Source organism: Solea senegalensis, linkage group LG13 (genome assembly GCF_019176455.1).
Source record: "Solea senegalensis isolate Sse05_10M linkage group LG13, IFAPA_SoseM_1, whole genome shotgun sequence".
NCBI classification, from domain to species: Eukaryota; Metazoa; Chordata; class Actinopteri; order Pleuronectiformes; family Soleidae; genus Solea; species Solea senegalensis.
The window spans coordinates 142,501-155,117 of NC_058033.1; the positions used below are offsets into that span (position 1 = coordinate 142,501).

At 40.3% G+C, this 12,617-nt stretch overlaps 1 protein-coding gene across 1 annotated transcript; it reads right to left on the reverse strand.

The window, feature by feature from the left end:
- Positions 1 to 90: 90 nt before the first annotated feature.
- On the reverse strand, positions 91 to 12,193 carry LOC122780135 (secretory carrier-associated membrane protein 1-like). The gene is made up of 9 exons (XM_044042947.1): positions 11,942 to 12,193; positions 7,454 to 7,531; positions 6,183 to 6,290; positions 5,589 to 5,700; positions 3,973 to 4,101; positions 2,293 to 2,452; positions 1,188 to 1,289; positions 838 to 955; positions 91 to 311 (listed from the first exon to the last, which is right to left on the reverse strand). Exons 1-9 carry the CDS (start codon positions 11,996 to 11,998, stop codon positions 162 to 164), a joined length of 1,014 nt encoding a protein of 337 aa, XP_043898882.1. The 5' UTR covers positions 11,999 to 12,193; the 3' UTR covers positions 91 to 161.
- Positions 12,194 to 12,617: the final 424 nt, after the last annotated feature.

Sequence of the window (12,617 nt, forward strand, 5' to 3'; positions counted from 1 at the left end):
GATCAGAAGGCTGCGGGACACTGCGTGTGTTCTAACAGGGAGTTCGGCTGGATGGAGATTGATGCTGTGTTTGTGAGCTGGGGAGGGGAGGGTTGATGACTGGATGGACAGAGAGAGAGAGAGAGAGTGAGGGTGAGAGATGAGCGAGCTCTCCGGGCCAATCAGATCTGCTCTTTGAAGCTTTCTTGTGCGGCCCTGGAGGCGGCATTGGCCGCGGCCATCTGGACCGTCTTGTTGGTCATGACGCCCGTGGCAAACTCCTGCTGGGCCTTCTCGAAGCTGGCGCCGGTGGTTCTGTACATCGCGTGGACCTGGTGCGGATGACAGACGAGGAGGCATGAGATGGAGAGGCAGTGACAGGTGACAGCTACTTGAATTACGACCCCCATTTCCAGAGATTAGCTTTTATTTTATTTGTAGAAAGTATCTGTTAAATATAAATTAAGAAACCAATGCCTGCAATACACTGAATTATTCACCACTGGGTCACATAACCTTTTCCTTTTATTACTCTTTTTAATCGTTTAGGAATTAAAGATACTAAAAATTGTGTTTTTCTGATGTACATTTTTCCCCAAATAGAAGCTAAAACGTGGCCTTATCCCAGATTTATTGGTACCGCCACCCGATGGTGAAGTGAGATACTACAGGACACGCGAGTATGCGACGCGCACTTCGGCATGCGTACCAGGGCCTTTAGCCTTTACACGCTGAGATTTCTTCTATAAACTTAATTAATAGTGTGGTGAAAGACATAAATACTTAAAAGAAGGTTAAACAAATTACACATAGTTTGGTTTTTAAATGCATTTTAACAGAAACAAGAGTTTGCTTTACCTTTTTAAACATGATGAGTGACATGACGGCCAGCGAGGTAAAGAGAGCAGCGATGAGGATCATTATAATGCCCACTGGGATGCTCCTGTTCAGGCAAGTCAGAGCTGAGATCCAACCACTGGAAACAAGAAAGTCGTCAGTGTCCATGAATCTGGTGACGCAGTCAAACACTACACTGATTCAGCTGATGTCCAGTGTGTTCATCTGAGCCACTGAGCTCCAAATGTGGATTCATTCACCACTGAAACTAGTCCCTAATAACTCCATCTGTTTCCTGTTTGATTAACATTGACTAAAAACACAGTCAAAACATTTGTTTTCTTGGCGTCTCCATGCGCCCGTTGTCTCACCTGGCGCCCCAGCCAGAGATGCCGATACACTGGAGCACGTAGACGCCAAACTGACAGATGTACACGAAGAAGAAAAGGAAAAATCGGAATGAGCTGTCACTCCTGCAAAAGGATGACACCAAAGAGATGTGATGAACAACACAGCAGAATGATCACTTGAACACATTTTTTTAAATGACGACGATATGTCATCACAGATGAATGAAAAGTCTGGTTTCACCGATAACAATGGTACATCCTGTAAATTCACAATTTAAATTTAGGGCTGCCAATAATGCCGCTCACAGCCTTTTGACATCCAGGTTTCCACAACAGTTGGTAAAATACAGCAAGCGACAGCTGTTTGGGTCAGAAATGCCAAATGTTACAGAACGCTCAATTAGTGTCCGCATTTGAAAAATTTAAATTAATACTTTGTGCACTAAGTGTAGCTCCTAGTTTACATGTTTCGTAAATTTTACAGTACCCTTTTAAATGCCAACGGCCTCAGTTTTACATATTTTATATAATCTGAGTTGATGTTATTGCGATAATACACACTGTGTTTGTTTTATAATGGAATGCAATGTTGTTTATTTGAACTTTATTGTCTATTACAGCAGGTGCAGTCTGCTTTCATATAGTCAGCATGTCACCAAACGCCCTAGGGCTTTTTAAGACTCTAATCCTAAACGTTTGGAAACTCTGCCATTGATTTCTAACATTTAAGCCTTAAGATACATACTAAAAACATATGTTTTTGTTTTTAGTATGTTTTAGTATAGATGCGGGCCACACGGTTGGTGTAGTGGTTAGCACTCCTGCCTTTGCAGCAAGAACAAGGACCTTTCTGTGTGGAGTTTGCACGTTCTCCCCGTTTGTGCATGGGTTTTATCCGGGTTCTCCACTTGTCAAAAAACATGCAGATTTGGGGATTAGGCAAATTGACCATAGGTGTTAATGTGAGAGTGAATAGTTGTTTGTCTCTATGTGTTCAGGGTGTGACCCCGCCTTTCGCCCTATGTCAGCTGAAACTGGCACCAGCGACGCTCATGTGGAGGTAGAAGGTGCCTGAGTGAGTTCCTGGAGAAACGTTCTTTTCAGCAAAGACGTTTGTGTTGTTCACCTGAAGGCTGTGTAAAGCGGTCTGTACCAACAGACGAAAGAGCAGGGCGTGAAGAGCAGAAACCAGAGGATGGACAAGCCGAAGTCCACGCCACGTGATGAGTCTACAGCGAACCAGGCCAGGCAGCCGACCATGTTAATAAGCAGCGTTCCGGTATGAACTGAGGAATAAGGAAATAGAAATGGGTTTTAATCAAAGTGGGACAGGCGTCGATGGCATTCTCGGTATGTTACGACTGTATAGATCAGAGCTCGCAGGTTCTGAGAGCACAGCTCACACACTCTTATCTCACTTAATAATGAATCGTTAACTCCATTTGTTCCCGGGGAACCTAAACAGTCACTGTGTGGTTACAGACGTACCTGTACAGTGGCAGATTTTCTATCATGGTGTGAAATACGACATAACGCTGCTGACTGACATACCACAGCTGGGTGGGGGTGGTAGGGAGCAGCGTCTGCTTCCTTTTTGGTCCCCGCTTGTATGAAAGTTTGAGATTCCTCGTTTTTTATCCGACATTAATCTCTGAATTAAGTAAAAGCACAAAATGGAGTGAGGAAGAATCGCTTCCTTTAGGGCATCTGCTGCTCGCCGAGGTCTATTTCTAAACCAATCTTTAAGCAATCATCTGACCCAGTCACTTCATCAAACCACATGATTGCATCACATGTCCTTGTCATGTGGCTGCTGGATTCCACAGGAAACCAGTCACTCCCTTAATCTCAGATGCAAATTGTAATTTTTAAATGTCATCGGGGCTGAGCACTTAAGACGACAGACAAGGAGGAAAAGAAGTCTGTTTCCTCCTATTCATGAGGGTTCCATTGATACGCTCATGTGATTTACTATCTTTATAAAGAAAACACATGTTATCTGTGGGCTACTCCGCCCAGCAACATGTTCAACATATGAAAACAGAACTGAGTCTAAAGTCAAGTCTGTGAGGCTGTAGCGAGGGCTGCTTGGGGGCAAAATATTAATGTCACGCTTGTTATATATCTGAAGCTCAGCGGTTTGTCGTGGACTGAACCAAATTCCACCAAAACAATCTTCTTTTTTCGTGAGAAGAGAAAAATGTAATGAGCAAAGCCGGAGTCCTTCTCTGGGGAACATCTGTGCATACAGTGGCATGGTATTCAGACAGGATTTAATGTCACAGCAGTGTGTTCCTATTCAGAGGGTTGCAGCAACTCAGCTGTCCCATCGTGCAAGACTCCATCCCTGAGCAACAAGGAATCCAACAGGTGCTTCCTTCACAGCCCAAACCCGTCCCAGAATTCCCTGCATGCCTGTGACAAATATTTGAAAAGGGGCTAATGGTGTCCAACAATAACAAACCCTCTGAAGAACACACTTTTATATATAACTACCAGGTAGTAACAAATAGATGATTTCTCTGCACGTCAGAGAACTACGGTGGTCTTCACATACCAGACAGGATGTCGTTCTTCCTCGTTTTTGTTGAATTTAAACTATAGAACACACGTTATGGCTGGTTTGGCAGCACAAGATGACGGCCTCTACAGATCAAGACCCTTACATTAAGTGCATTCAAAAGACTTAAACACTTCACACCTTCACAGTCGACGTGGGGCTGTGGAGGCCACGCATCCTCCAAAGGGAGCAGCCTATGAACTGGAACACAGCTGCTAACACATAGGAATACAAACAATGACTCACACATCCAGAGGTAGTACATGATCTTGACGGTTTTCTGAAACTCGACAGGAATATCCACGGTAATGTCATGGTAGAAACAGGGACCCACGGGTGACTTCTCGGGAAGTGGAGGCCAGTTGTTTTTCCTGCCTGAAACAGGAGAATAAAAGTCAAGCTCGTGATTGAAATATGAGTCAATGTTGTATTCTGAATTTAAAATTTAAAAATAGTATCTTTTTGGCTGCGTGTAAGCATGATTTTACAGTAACCCTGTACATTATGGTAAATGCATTGACTGATTTCCTGCCTGGATTCCTGTGTGCATGCTAACTCAGTTATTAGTTAATATGATACACAGATGTTCACTGAGATATACTGCAGAAGATATGCTATTTATTTACCGTGGCTAATATGGTTCAAAGCAGAAAACTCAAGCTGTCTTCTCTGTATATGATCTATTGGAATATAACGGATGAAACCTGTTTATTAGTGCCTGCTGAGATCGAAGATCAAAGCAGTCTCTCATCATATTCGTCTGGCTTTTTCTTCTTCTTCTGCCATCATTTTACCAAGTAACTCTAACCCTAACTCATCCCGCAGTTTTGAGAAAACCCACACAAATCATACTGCAAATGGTGTAGTTCAACCAGTGATGGTGTGCAAAGGCCTGGTTCACAGTGCACGAGTCGCGTGTGCATCGCAGCTGCGTGGCATTCACCTGTTTAATATAGTTTTCCTGTAGTTGTAGCCTTCATTTCCTCCACAGACAGCAACTAAAAATTGTTTTAACAACACAATATGTATGTTTTATATGTATACAGATTCGGTTTGGACACTGACATTTATAAGGTTTTCACGTGTGGAAAATAGATCAGACGCTCTCATTTGTTAACATGGGGGCCAAAATGAAGACGCATGCAGTGTAAACCAGGCCTAAGCCTTTTGAGTCACAGAGGCTATACACTGCAAAAAAAGTTTTGCACAAGAAAAATAATCAAGAAAAATACTTAACTTAATCAATTTTAGCTAACGTTAAGTTTTATTTACCAGTAATAAGCTAGAACGGTGGTATGAGAAAAATGTATTCAATCATTTTAAGAATATTTGGCTCAGTAAAGGTGTAGGCATGTTTAATGTTTCTTCTGAGAAATGTTTTTGTTTACATTTGAGCTGAGAATTAGAATCATATATCAACTTTAACATGAAGCTAGAACCAGAATGAGATTACCTTAATTTATCTATGGAGCCTTCCAGCAGACAAACTCTCTCATAAAGTATTTAGGTTTATGCCAGAATGTCGCTTTTTACAGTAAAGTCACTCAACGTGCACATGGAAAAGACACGAAACATAAATGTAAACTTTCTTTCCTCTGGATCGGTTCATTCCGGCTCCGCCTCTGTTATTATATCTTCTTCTGTTTTTTGGTGTAACGTTACAGTGCAACTACAGTGCTGGCATATGTACTACAGCGTTTTGAGTCAGATATTTCCTGAAACGATGCCTTCTTCAAGGGGATATTTTTTGAAAACGGCACAGAAAGAGATCGTGTCGATGTGGCCTCAATCAAGCTGGCACATGTTTTTGATGTGTCACTCTGATCTGCAGCTGTACTCATAGACCGGCGTCTGATGCTGACCTCCTGAAGCACTGAGTGACTGCATTTCTCTCTCCCGGCGGTCCAGCTCTGCAGCCTTCCTTTCCAGCTCCTCCTGTCGCTTTAAGAGCTCGGCAGCTGCTCGCGGCTGCTCCTACAAACACACACACACACACACACACAAATAAATTTGATGACACACTGGTAAGAAGTAGAGGAGACCTCCTTTTTGTTAAGCTCAGTAGAAATGTTCTGTTTTCTCTTTTGGGATAAATCAAACTCTCTGGAGGGGCAGCACCAGTAGGAGGTGAGACCTCACAGCAACATATTACAAATGAGATGCAGCATCACAAGTTATTTCCTCTGCCGGTGTGGAGTTAGAAAAACCCAGTCATAGATACAAATCCAGACGCTTCCTGCTGAGCTAATTTTTCTGTCCACAAACAAGGCATGAAAGCAGCTGCCTCCAGTACATCTAAACCTCTGCGGGTGGCGTTAGAAGGAACCGTTGTAAGATGTCACAGCCTGCTTGCTGATGGCAAGCGTATGAATACAGTATATAGATGAGTCTGTCAACCCTGCTATTTCTCAGTCGGCCATGAAGCAGCTGTGAGGTCCAGCTGTGGTCAGTCATACCTGTGGCTGAGCCTGCGAGTAGGCAGGAGGCTCCTCTGTGGGATTCATGATGGCTGGTTGTGTGTTGACGGTGGGTGCAGCAGTCTTGGGTGCTGTCCCCGCAGGCTTCTACGAGAGGGTAACACACGCACAAACACATTTTACTCTCACGATGCTTACTGCTGTGATACTGTAAAGAGTCACACATCACCAACGATCTGGTTAAAATGTCCAGAGATGCCTCAAAATGAGGAAATGACTTTTCTCAAAAATGGTGGGCGGCCCCTGAAGATACAGACGTTTGAAAAGTAATGATCAGGGTTGGTTGAGATTTAAAGAAAACAACAAGGAGACAAGTAAATGGGGAAAAAAGTACACACACTATATTTATAGTGTAAATGAAGTATCTCATTTACAATCTTGTCATTTATATCAAACAATTCATCAATTAAAATCTATGATGGCGAATGTTCTTAGAGGGAATAGAGCTGCAATGATTACCAGTCTATGAATAGTTAATTGACTAATCGATGACTGGCCAATTAATCAACAACGTTTTAGATAATCGATGGTTGGAGTTAAAGTTTAAATTTAATTTACTTAAATGGGAATATGTTCCGCTTTCTTTGCTCCTCATTTGAAGATAACATCATTTTGAGCTTCGGGAAACACGTTTTTTTGCACGTTATATACCAAACTAGGGCTGCAACTAACGATTGTTTCCATAATCGATTAATCGAGTAATCGTGTGCTGGAAAAGATTCAGTTTTAATGATATGGAGCAATGAAACCAGAAAATATTCACATTTAAGAAGCTGAAAAATCAGAAAAAACCCTCAAGCCAATGAATCGACTATCAAAATAGTTGGCGATTAATTAAGTAATCAATTTATCGAGTAGTTGTTCTAGCCGTAGACCAAACAACTAATCAATTAATGGAAAAACATACATGTATTAGTTGCAGTCATACTGGACTGAGTGATCATCCATGTTAGTATAGGGTTTTTTATGCAGGTGTTAAACACTTAGAATATGAATGAATGATTAAGTTAGGCTCTGAATTTAAATAATAATAATTCTTAATTTAGGTCTTATTGTCTGGTTTCCCATATAACTCAATTTCAAAATTAAACAGTGACCATTGTATTCCCATTGCTACTGCATTATGTGAAAATCAGAAATGCCAAGGCTCACTTTGGAACTAAATTAAATCCTCACTGAATTCAGTGAATGTTGCTCCACACCACTTTTCTGATAAATGAGCTGACGGGATAATCTGTAAAAGCACTCACTGGTTTGGCATCTGTGAAAGGATTGTACTCCTCCAGCCCAGGAGGAACCGTCGGTCTCACTTGGGTCACTGACGGATCCTTCAAAAAAAAGGCACAAGAAAAAGATGTTAGTGAAAAAGGGGAAGTAGAAAGGCTGAATAAAACTCTGGCACAAGAATACCGCGCTCTTGATAGGTCTATTGTTGTGTTTTCACAGAGGACAAAAGTGAAAGTCTCTATGGTATGAAAGAAAAAAATCTCATGTAACTGTGAAAACCCCCCATTATTGTACCAGATCAAAGCCAGAACAGCCGTCTTTATTTGAAACGCAACAGGCCTATAATTCAATACTGACAAAGACGGGATGATTCCAATAATTTTCACAGGAAGACGTCTATAAATAGCCATGTCCACGAGTTTCAGTGGCGAGGCGAATGATTCTAGCTACTGGAGACAGAGATGAAATGGAACACTGTTTGCTGTGCTGTGCAGAAAAAAAAAACTGCTCAAGCACTTGCCAATCCTTTTACCCACATTCCTGTTTCGCAGGGCAAGCACATTTGAACACGACCATTTGCACATTTAGGTTTTCGAATGACGTTTTATTTTATCAGCCAGCAAACAAACCTGAAATAAACGATCTGATGTGCTTATTTAAGATAAGATAAGATAGTCCTTTATTTGTAGTATTTTCTTCAACATTATACTTGTTCTGAGGTAGGTATTGTTACTTTTCAGGTTGAGATTTCCATATAAAATATAAGATGAGATGCAATTTTACAGTTTAATGACACACATAAAATTTCTTCTTAATTGTTGATACATAATCTAAATGATCGGTGCTTAATGATTTGGGTAAAATAAATCACATACTGTATTGCAATTTGATTTGGGAAATACATTTTCCAGTTGAATATTTACTGTGCAGATTTTAAACAAGATGCAGCAACTACCAATGCAACGATAAGAACTGAAAGATAATATGAACTGGCATAGAACATGGAACGCTTAAAAAAGAAAATAATAATAAGTTGCAGCCTATGGAATTTGCTTCAAACTGAGATTTAATTGCAACTATAAACACAGTGGAGCCATTTTACACGAGTACTTTCAAGTAATACTTTGCTTACAATATATTGATACTACATTTACTTAAATAAAACATCAGTAAGAAACAGACCTCATCTATATTCTACTTTACTAGGGACTAATTATAATGTGTGAGTACAACTACTGTTTGTTTACTTCTAGTGTTTAAAATGCCAACCTTTAAAAAAAATAATATAAAATACTGCAATTTGCATATAAAAGCGGTGGCTCCTGAAGGCATCCGTTAAGCTTCATTTCTCACACATGTCTCTTTATAAATGAGCTTACCATCAGCTGTCGTCAGTCAGGCTCTAGTTTCATTCAAATTGCAGATTAGCATTTAACATCCACCCTCATCCAGTCCCAGTGCAGCTCAGCCACTGATTCTCTGACTCTTTTACATTTCCAGGAGCACGTCTTCTGCTTACACACACGCGCACACACTCCCCATTTCTCACTAACACACATACACTCACTGCAACTTGTCACCAGACCGGAGTCATTAATATTTCAGGTTGTATTTAAAGTTTAATGCTGCCCTGTACTGTGCAGCCACAGAAAAAAATAAATAAAAAACAAGTGTAGGATCTAAAGTATAGTTGGTCATCTCTACCCATGACCCACCTGTGATATGTCTGCCAGTGTGAAAACAGACGGCATGGTGATGGCTCTCTTATCACAAAACAACACACAAAGTACTCATGTCCACCGTGATCCTGATAATAAAGACATCAACACATCCAAGCTGTCACCACCACAAACATTTAGCTGCAATATGTAACACAGGAATAATCTGCAAGATTGCAAATGTGACTGAGCTCCAGACACGATCACAGCATCTACCCTTCCATATGGAGGTTGTCATTACATGGGAGCCTCATTTCTTTATTTAATTAGCCCACATCCAGTAAAATGGGCCAAAACAGCGTGAACCATTCCTCGAGACACGTCTCATCCAAGATGGCGCCATATGATTTCATGAACTATTGAAGATAGCTCAGAGTGGCACAGAAAGCTCCATCTCTCCTCAGGCAAAAAAGAAAAGTGTGGGCCAACAAATGACAGAGAAGTGGCAGAAAGAACAGCAGGGTTTTGTTTTAAAGTCATGTCAGTGTGTTAATGAGGAGCCGGTGAATTATTCACATTTGTACGCTCAAACTGTGCTGCAGGCGAGAAAGATGGAGGATGAATACCGTTTTTTTTGTGCCCAATACCGATATCACTACCTCGAGTATCCACCAATACTGATATTAGTCCAATTCTTTTTGAAGCACTAAGCAGTTGATGGCACATTTCAGCTGATTCATTTACCATAACCATAACCAGCCATTATCAAAAACCATGCTCCAACACAGTAACAAGTATTCTGAAGAGTCATGATAACATATTTCACTTAAAAAGTTGTTGCTGCTTATGCTATCATGGGTTTTCCGATTGTTTTTGGTTTCAAACCTTTCTTTTCCTATAGCCGGTCCAGTTACTTTGACCAGCATTGTACTAATACTGATACTAAGTATCCTATTAGCTCATCCTGAGATTTTATTAAACTTTATAATAACATTAAAGCCTCTTATACATCAAGGCCAATCTTTATCCAGAAAAAGAGCAATAAGAACTATTCATAATAAACTTTTCTAGAGAAGAAACTAACTCTCTCTTCATTAAACTAAAAATGTACAAAGCTAGAAATGAGCACTACAGGGAAAACAGTATAACCTGAGAGGTACCGGTTTATTTAACCAGCAATTCTACAAAAAAAACACTAAATATCACTGTGTCACAGTCACAGGAGTCAGATTACGGAAGAATCTTAATAATGAACTTAAAGCATGTGCATCATTGAAAAGGTACAAACGGACATTCAGCTACAACAAGATGAATTATTATATAGAGGTGTGATTACCAGTTACTGATTAACAATTGCACAATACATGTCAATTAATCTACATAATCACACAGAGACATTCAAATTATTTGTTTGGTCTAACTAGCAGTGCCTTTTTATTTATTACTACTACTACTAATCGTTTATTTTTCTTTAATAAAGAAATAATAAGAAGAGGATGAGAAAGAATAACGGACTGGGTTCTGTAGGTTTTCTAATTCCAACACCATGGGTGCAAGTTCCCTTTAAAGAAGAAGAAAATACTTAAAACCAGATACTGGTCATATTTAAGCAGTTTTAAAAAGCCTTTATGAGAAATCGTTTGCAGATGAGTTTGTTTTCTTGGCTTAAATCAAATGATTAAGTTAACTTTTAGTCAGAAGATGTGATGAGCTGGGGGAGTGTGGGTGTGTTAGTGAGTGGGGCAGGCTGACTGAGGGATGCAGTCACTCCTCACTGACTGTAGGGCACATGATCAAATGCATGCTTTCACCATGACAGGATACTTTGGAGTGAAAACTAAATATAGCTGGAGGCCTGACAAAACCTAACACATGAAAAAGTGGTGAGAAAATGCCCTCAATGACCCATCTGTATTTGAGGGAAAAGGTTTTTTTTACATCGAGGGGAATTCAAAAGTATCCATTAGTTAAGAATTCAAAACAAATGCATGCTCCCTTTACGCGTGTGAAGGAAATTATGTCTGGCGGGTGAAAAAGTAGAGGAAGCGGTGTTTACATCTTTGCCTCCTGTATAAACAGTATTGTACTGGAGTAAACAAAAGTGAAGGTTCAAACAAGAAGGCAGGCTTGTCCTTTGTGAAATATATTAAACCGGGATTAGGAGGTCAAGTCAGATTTGAGTAATTCAGATATTTTAGAACATGAAAGCCATTGACATTTGAACAAATGACATAAGGTAATGTGCATTTGGAGAAAAATATAACTCTTTCTGAGCTATAGAAGAAATTAATGTTATTGTATTTTTATACATTTTCTTCTATTTTACCTAGTGAAAATAAAAATAGGCCAAAAATACATAGTACCATGGAATAAGTATAACAAACGCATTGGTTTCTGATTAGAGTGTCATTTACATAATTGAACACATCTCCATGGCAACTTACTATATATACCACTGTTTTCATGAAATCATGTCTTGGCATATATCAGCCAGGATAACCGGAAAATCCTGGATTAATCAGCTGTTTGCCCTCGGGATATCGTGTTTGATTAAACACTCACAATTTACCTGCAGTGAGAATCAGAGATAACGCACACACGCAGCACTGTCAGTGTGTGTGGTGTCACTCTTCAGTGAGCCAAAGTGTAGACTCAAGTGTTCGTCTAAGTAAGCTTTAGTATGCAAGTAAAGCCTACCAACAAGTGGGTTATGGTTTTAGCCCGGAAATGACGTTATCACAGCAGTTTAGTACATATTGCCCGCTGATAGTCACTTGGTTAACTACGTCGTAATTACTGTGAAACAATCCAGTAGCTAACGCTAATGTAGCTACGTCAGCTAGCTTACGTTACCTGAAACGGGTTGCTGAAGTCCGGGTCCGCGAACGGATTGCTGTCGAAATCCGACATTCTCCTTATACGGGTCCTTTCCTGTCTAATGTGTATCAAATCACTCTTTCAAACCGTAGTCGAGGTCGGCTGCTGCCACCACAGAGACACCCCACACAGTCTCACCGTGAGGCGGACACACGCAAGTGGATGACACGGTCGGAGGTGAAGTCAAGTGTGGACAGTTTCTGGAGACGCTACTGTACGTTGTGCGGGATTGGTCGACAGCAGCAGAGCCCATGTGACACAACCAGGCGGAAGTAAAGCCAGATGACGTCCTAGTTTTAGTTTTCATATCAAACGTTAAAAACACTTTAAAAGTTGTTGGTTTTTTTTGTTTGTTTTTTTAGAAATGTTTTTTTTGTAATTGCTGAGTCAGCATTTACTCCTAACAACAACAACAACAACAACGTAGAAGAACATATACTGCTTGCACAGAAATCCCTCTAATAATAATATGTTTGTGATCTAACTTATAATTAAAGGTGGTCAAAGACAATGGTGCAAGTACATATTACAAGTAAAGACATTTGCAGACAGATGATAAGAATAGGATGAAATTGAAGGGATGAATATGTCAGACAGGCTAGTGTAGGAGTTTACTGATTCCAGAAGATGGCAGGAATGCAATGTCATGGAA

Bases quoted from the DNA above. Each gene is read 5' to 3' on its own strand.
- LOC122780135 (XM_044042947.1), bottom strand. From the start codon at position 11,998: ATGTCGGATTTCGACAGCAATCCGTTCGCGGACCCGGACTTCAGCAAC. The intron at 4,102-5,588 runs GTCAGCATCAGA...CTCCTGTTTCAG, and splicing joins GTCACTCAGTGCTTCAGGAG to GCAGGAAAAACAACTGGCCT. The intron at 2,453-3,972 runs GTGAGTCATTGT...CTTATTCCTCAG, and splicing joins CATGTACTACCTCTGGATGT to TTCATACCGGAACGCTGCTT.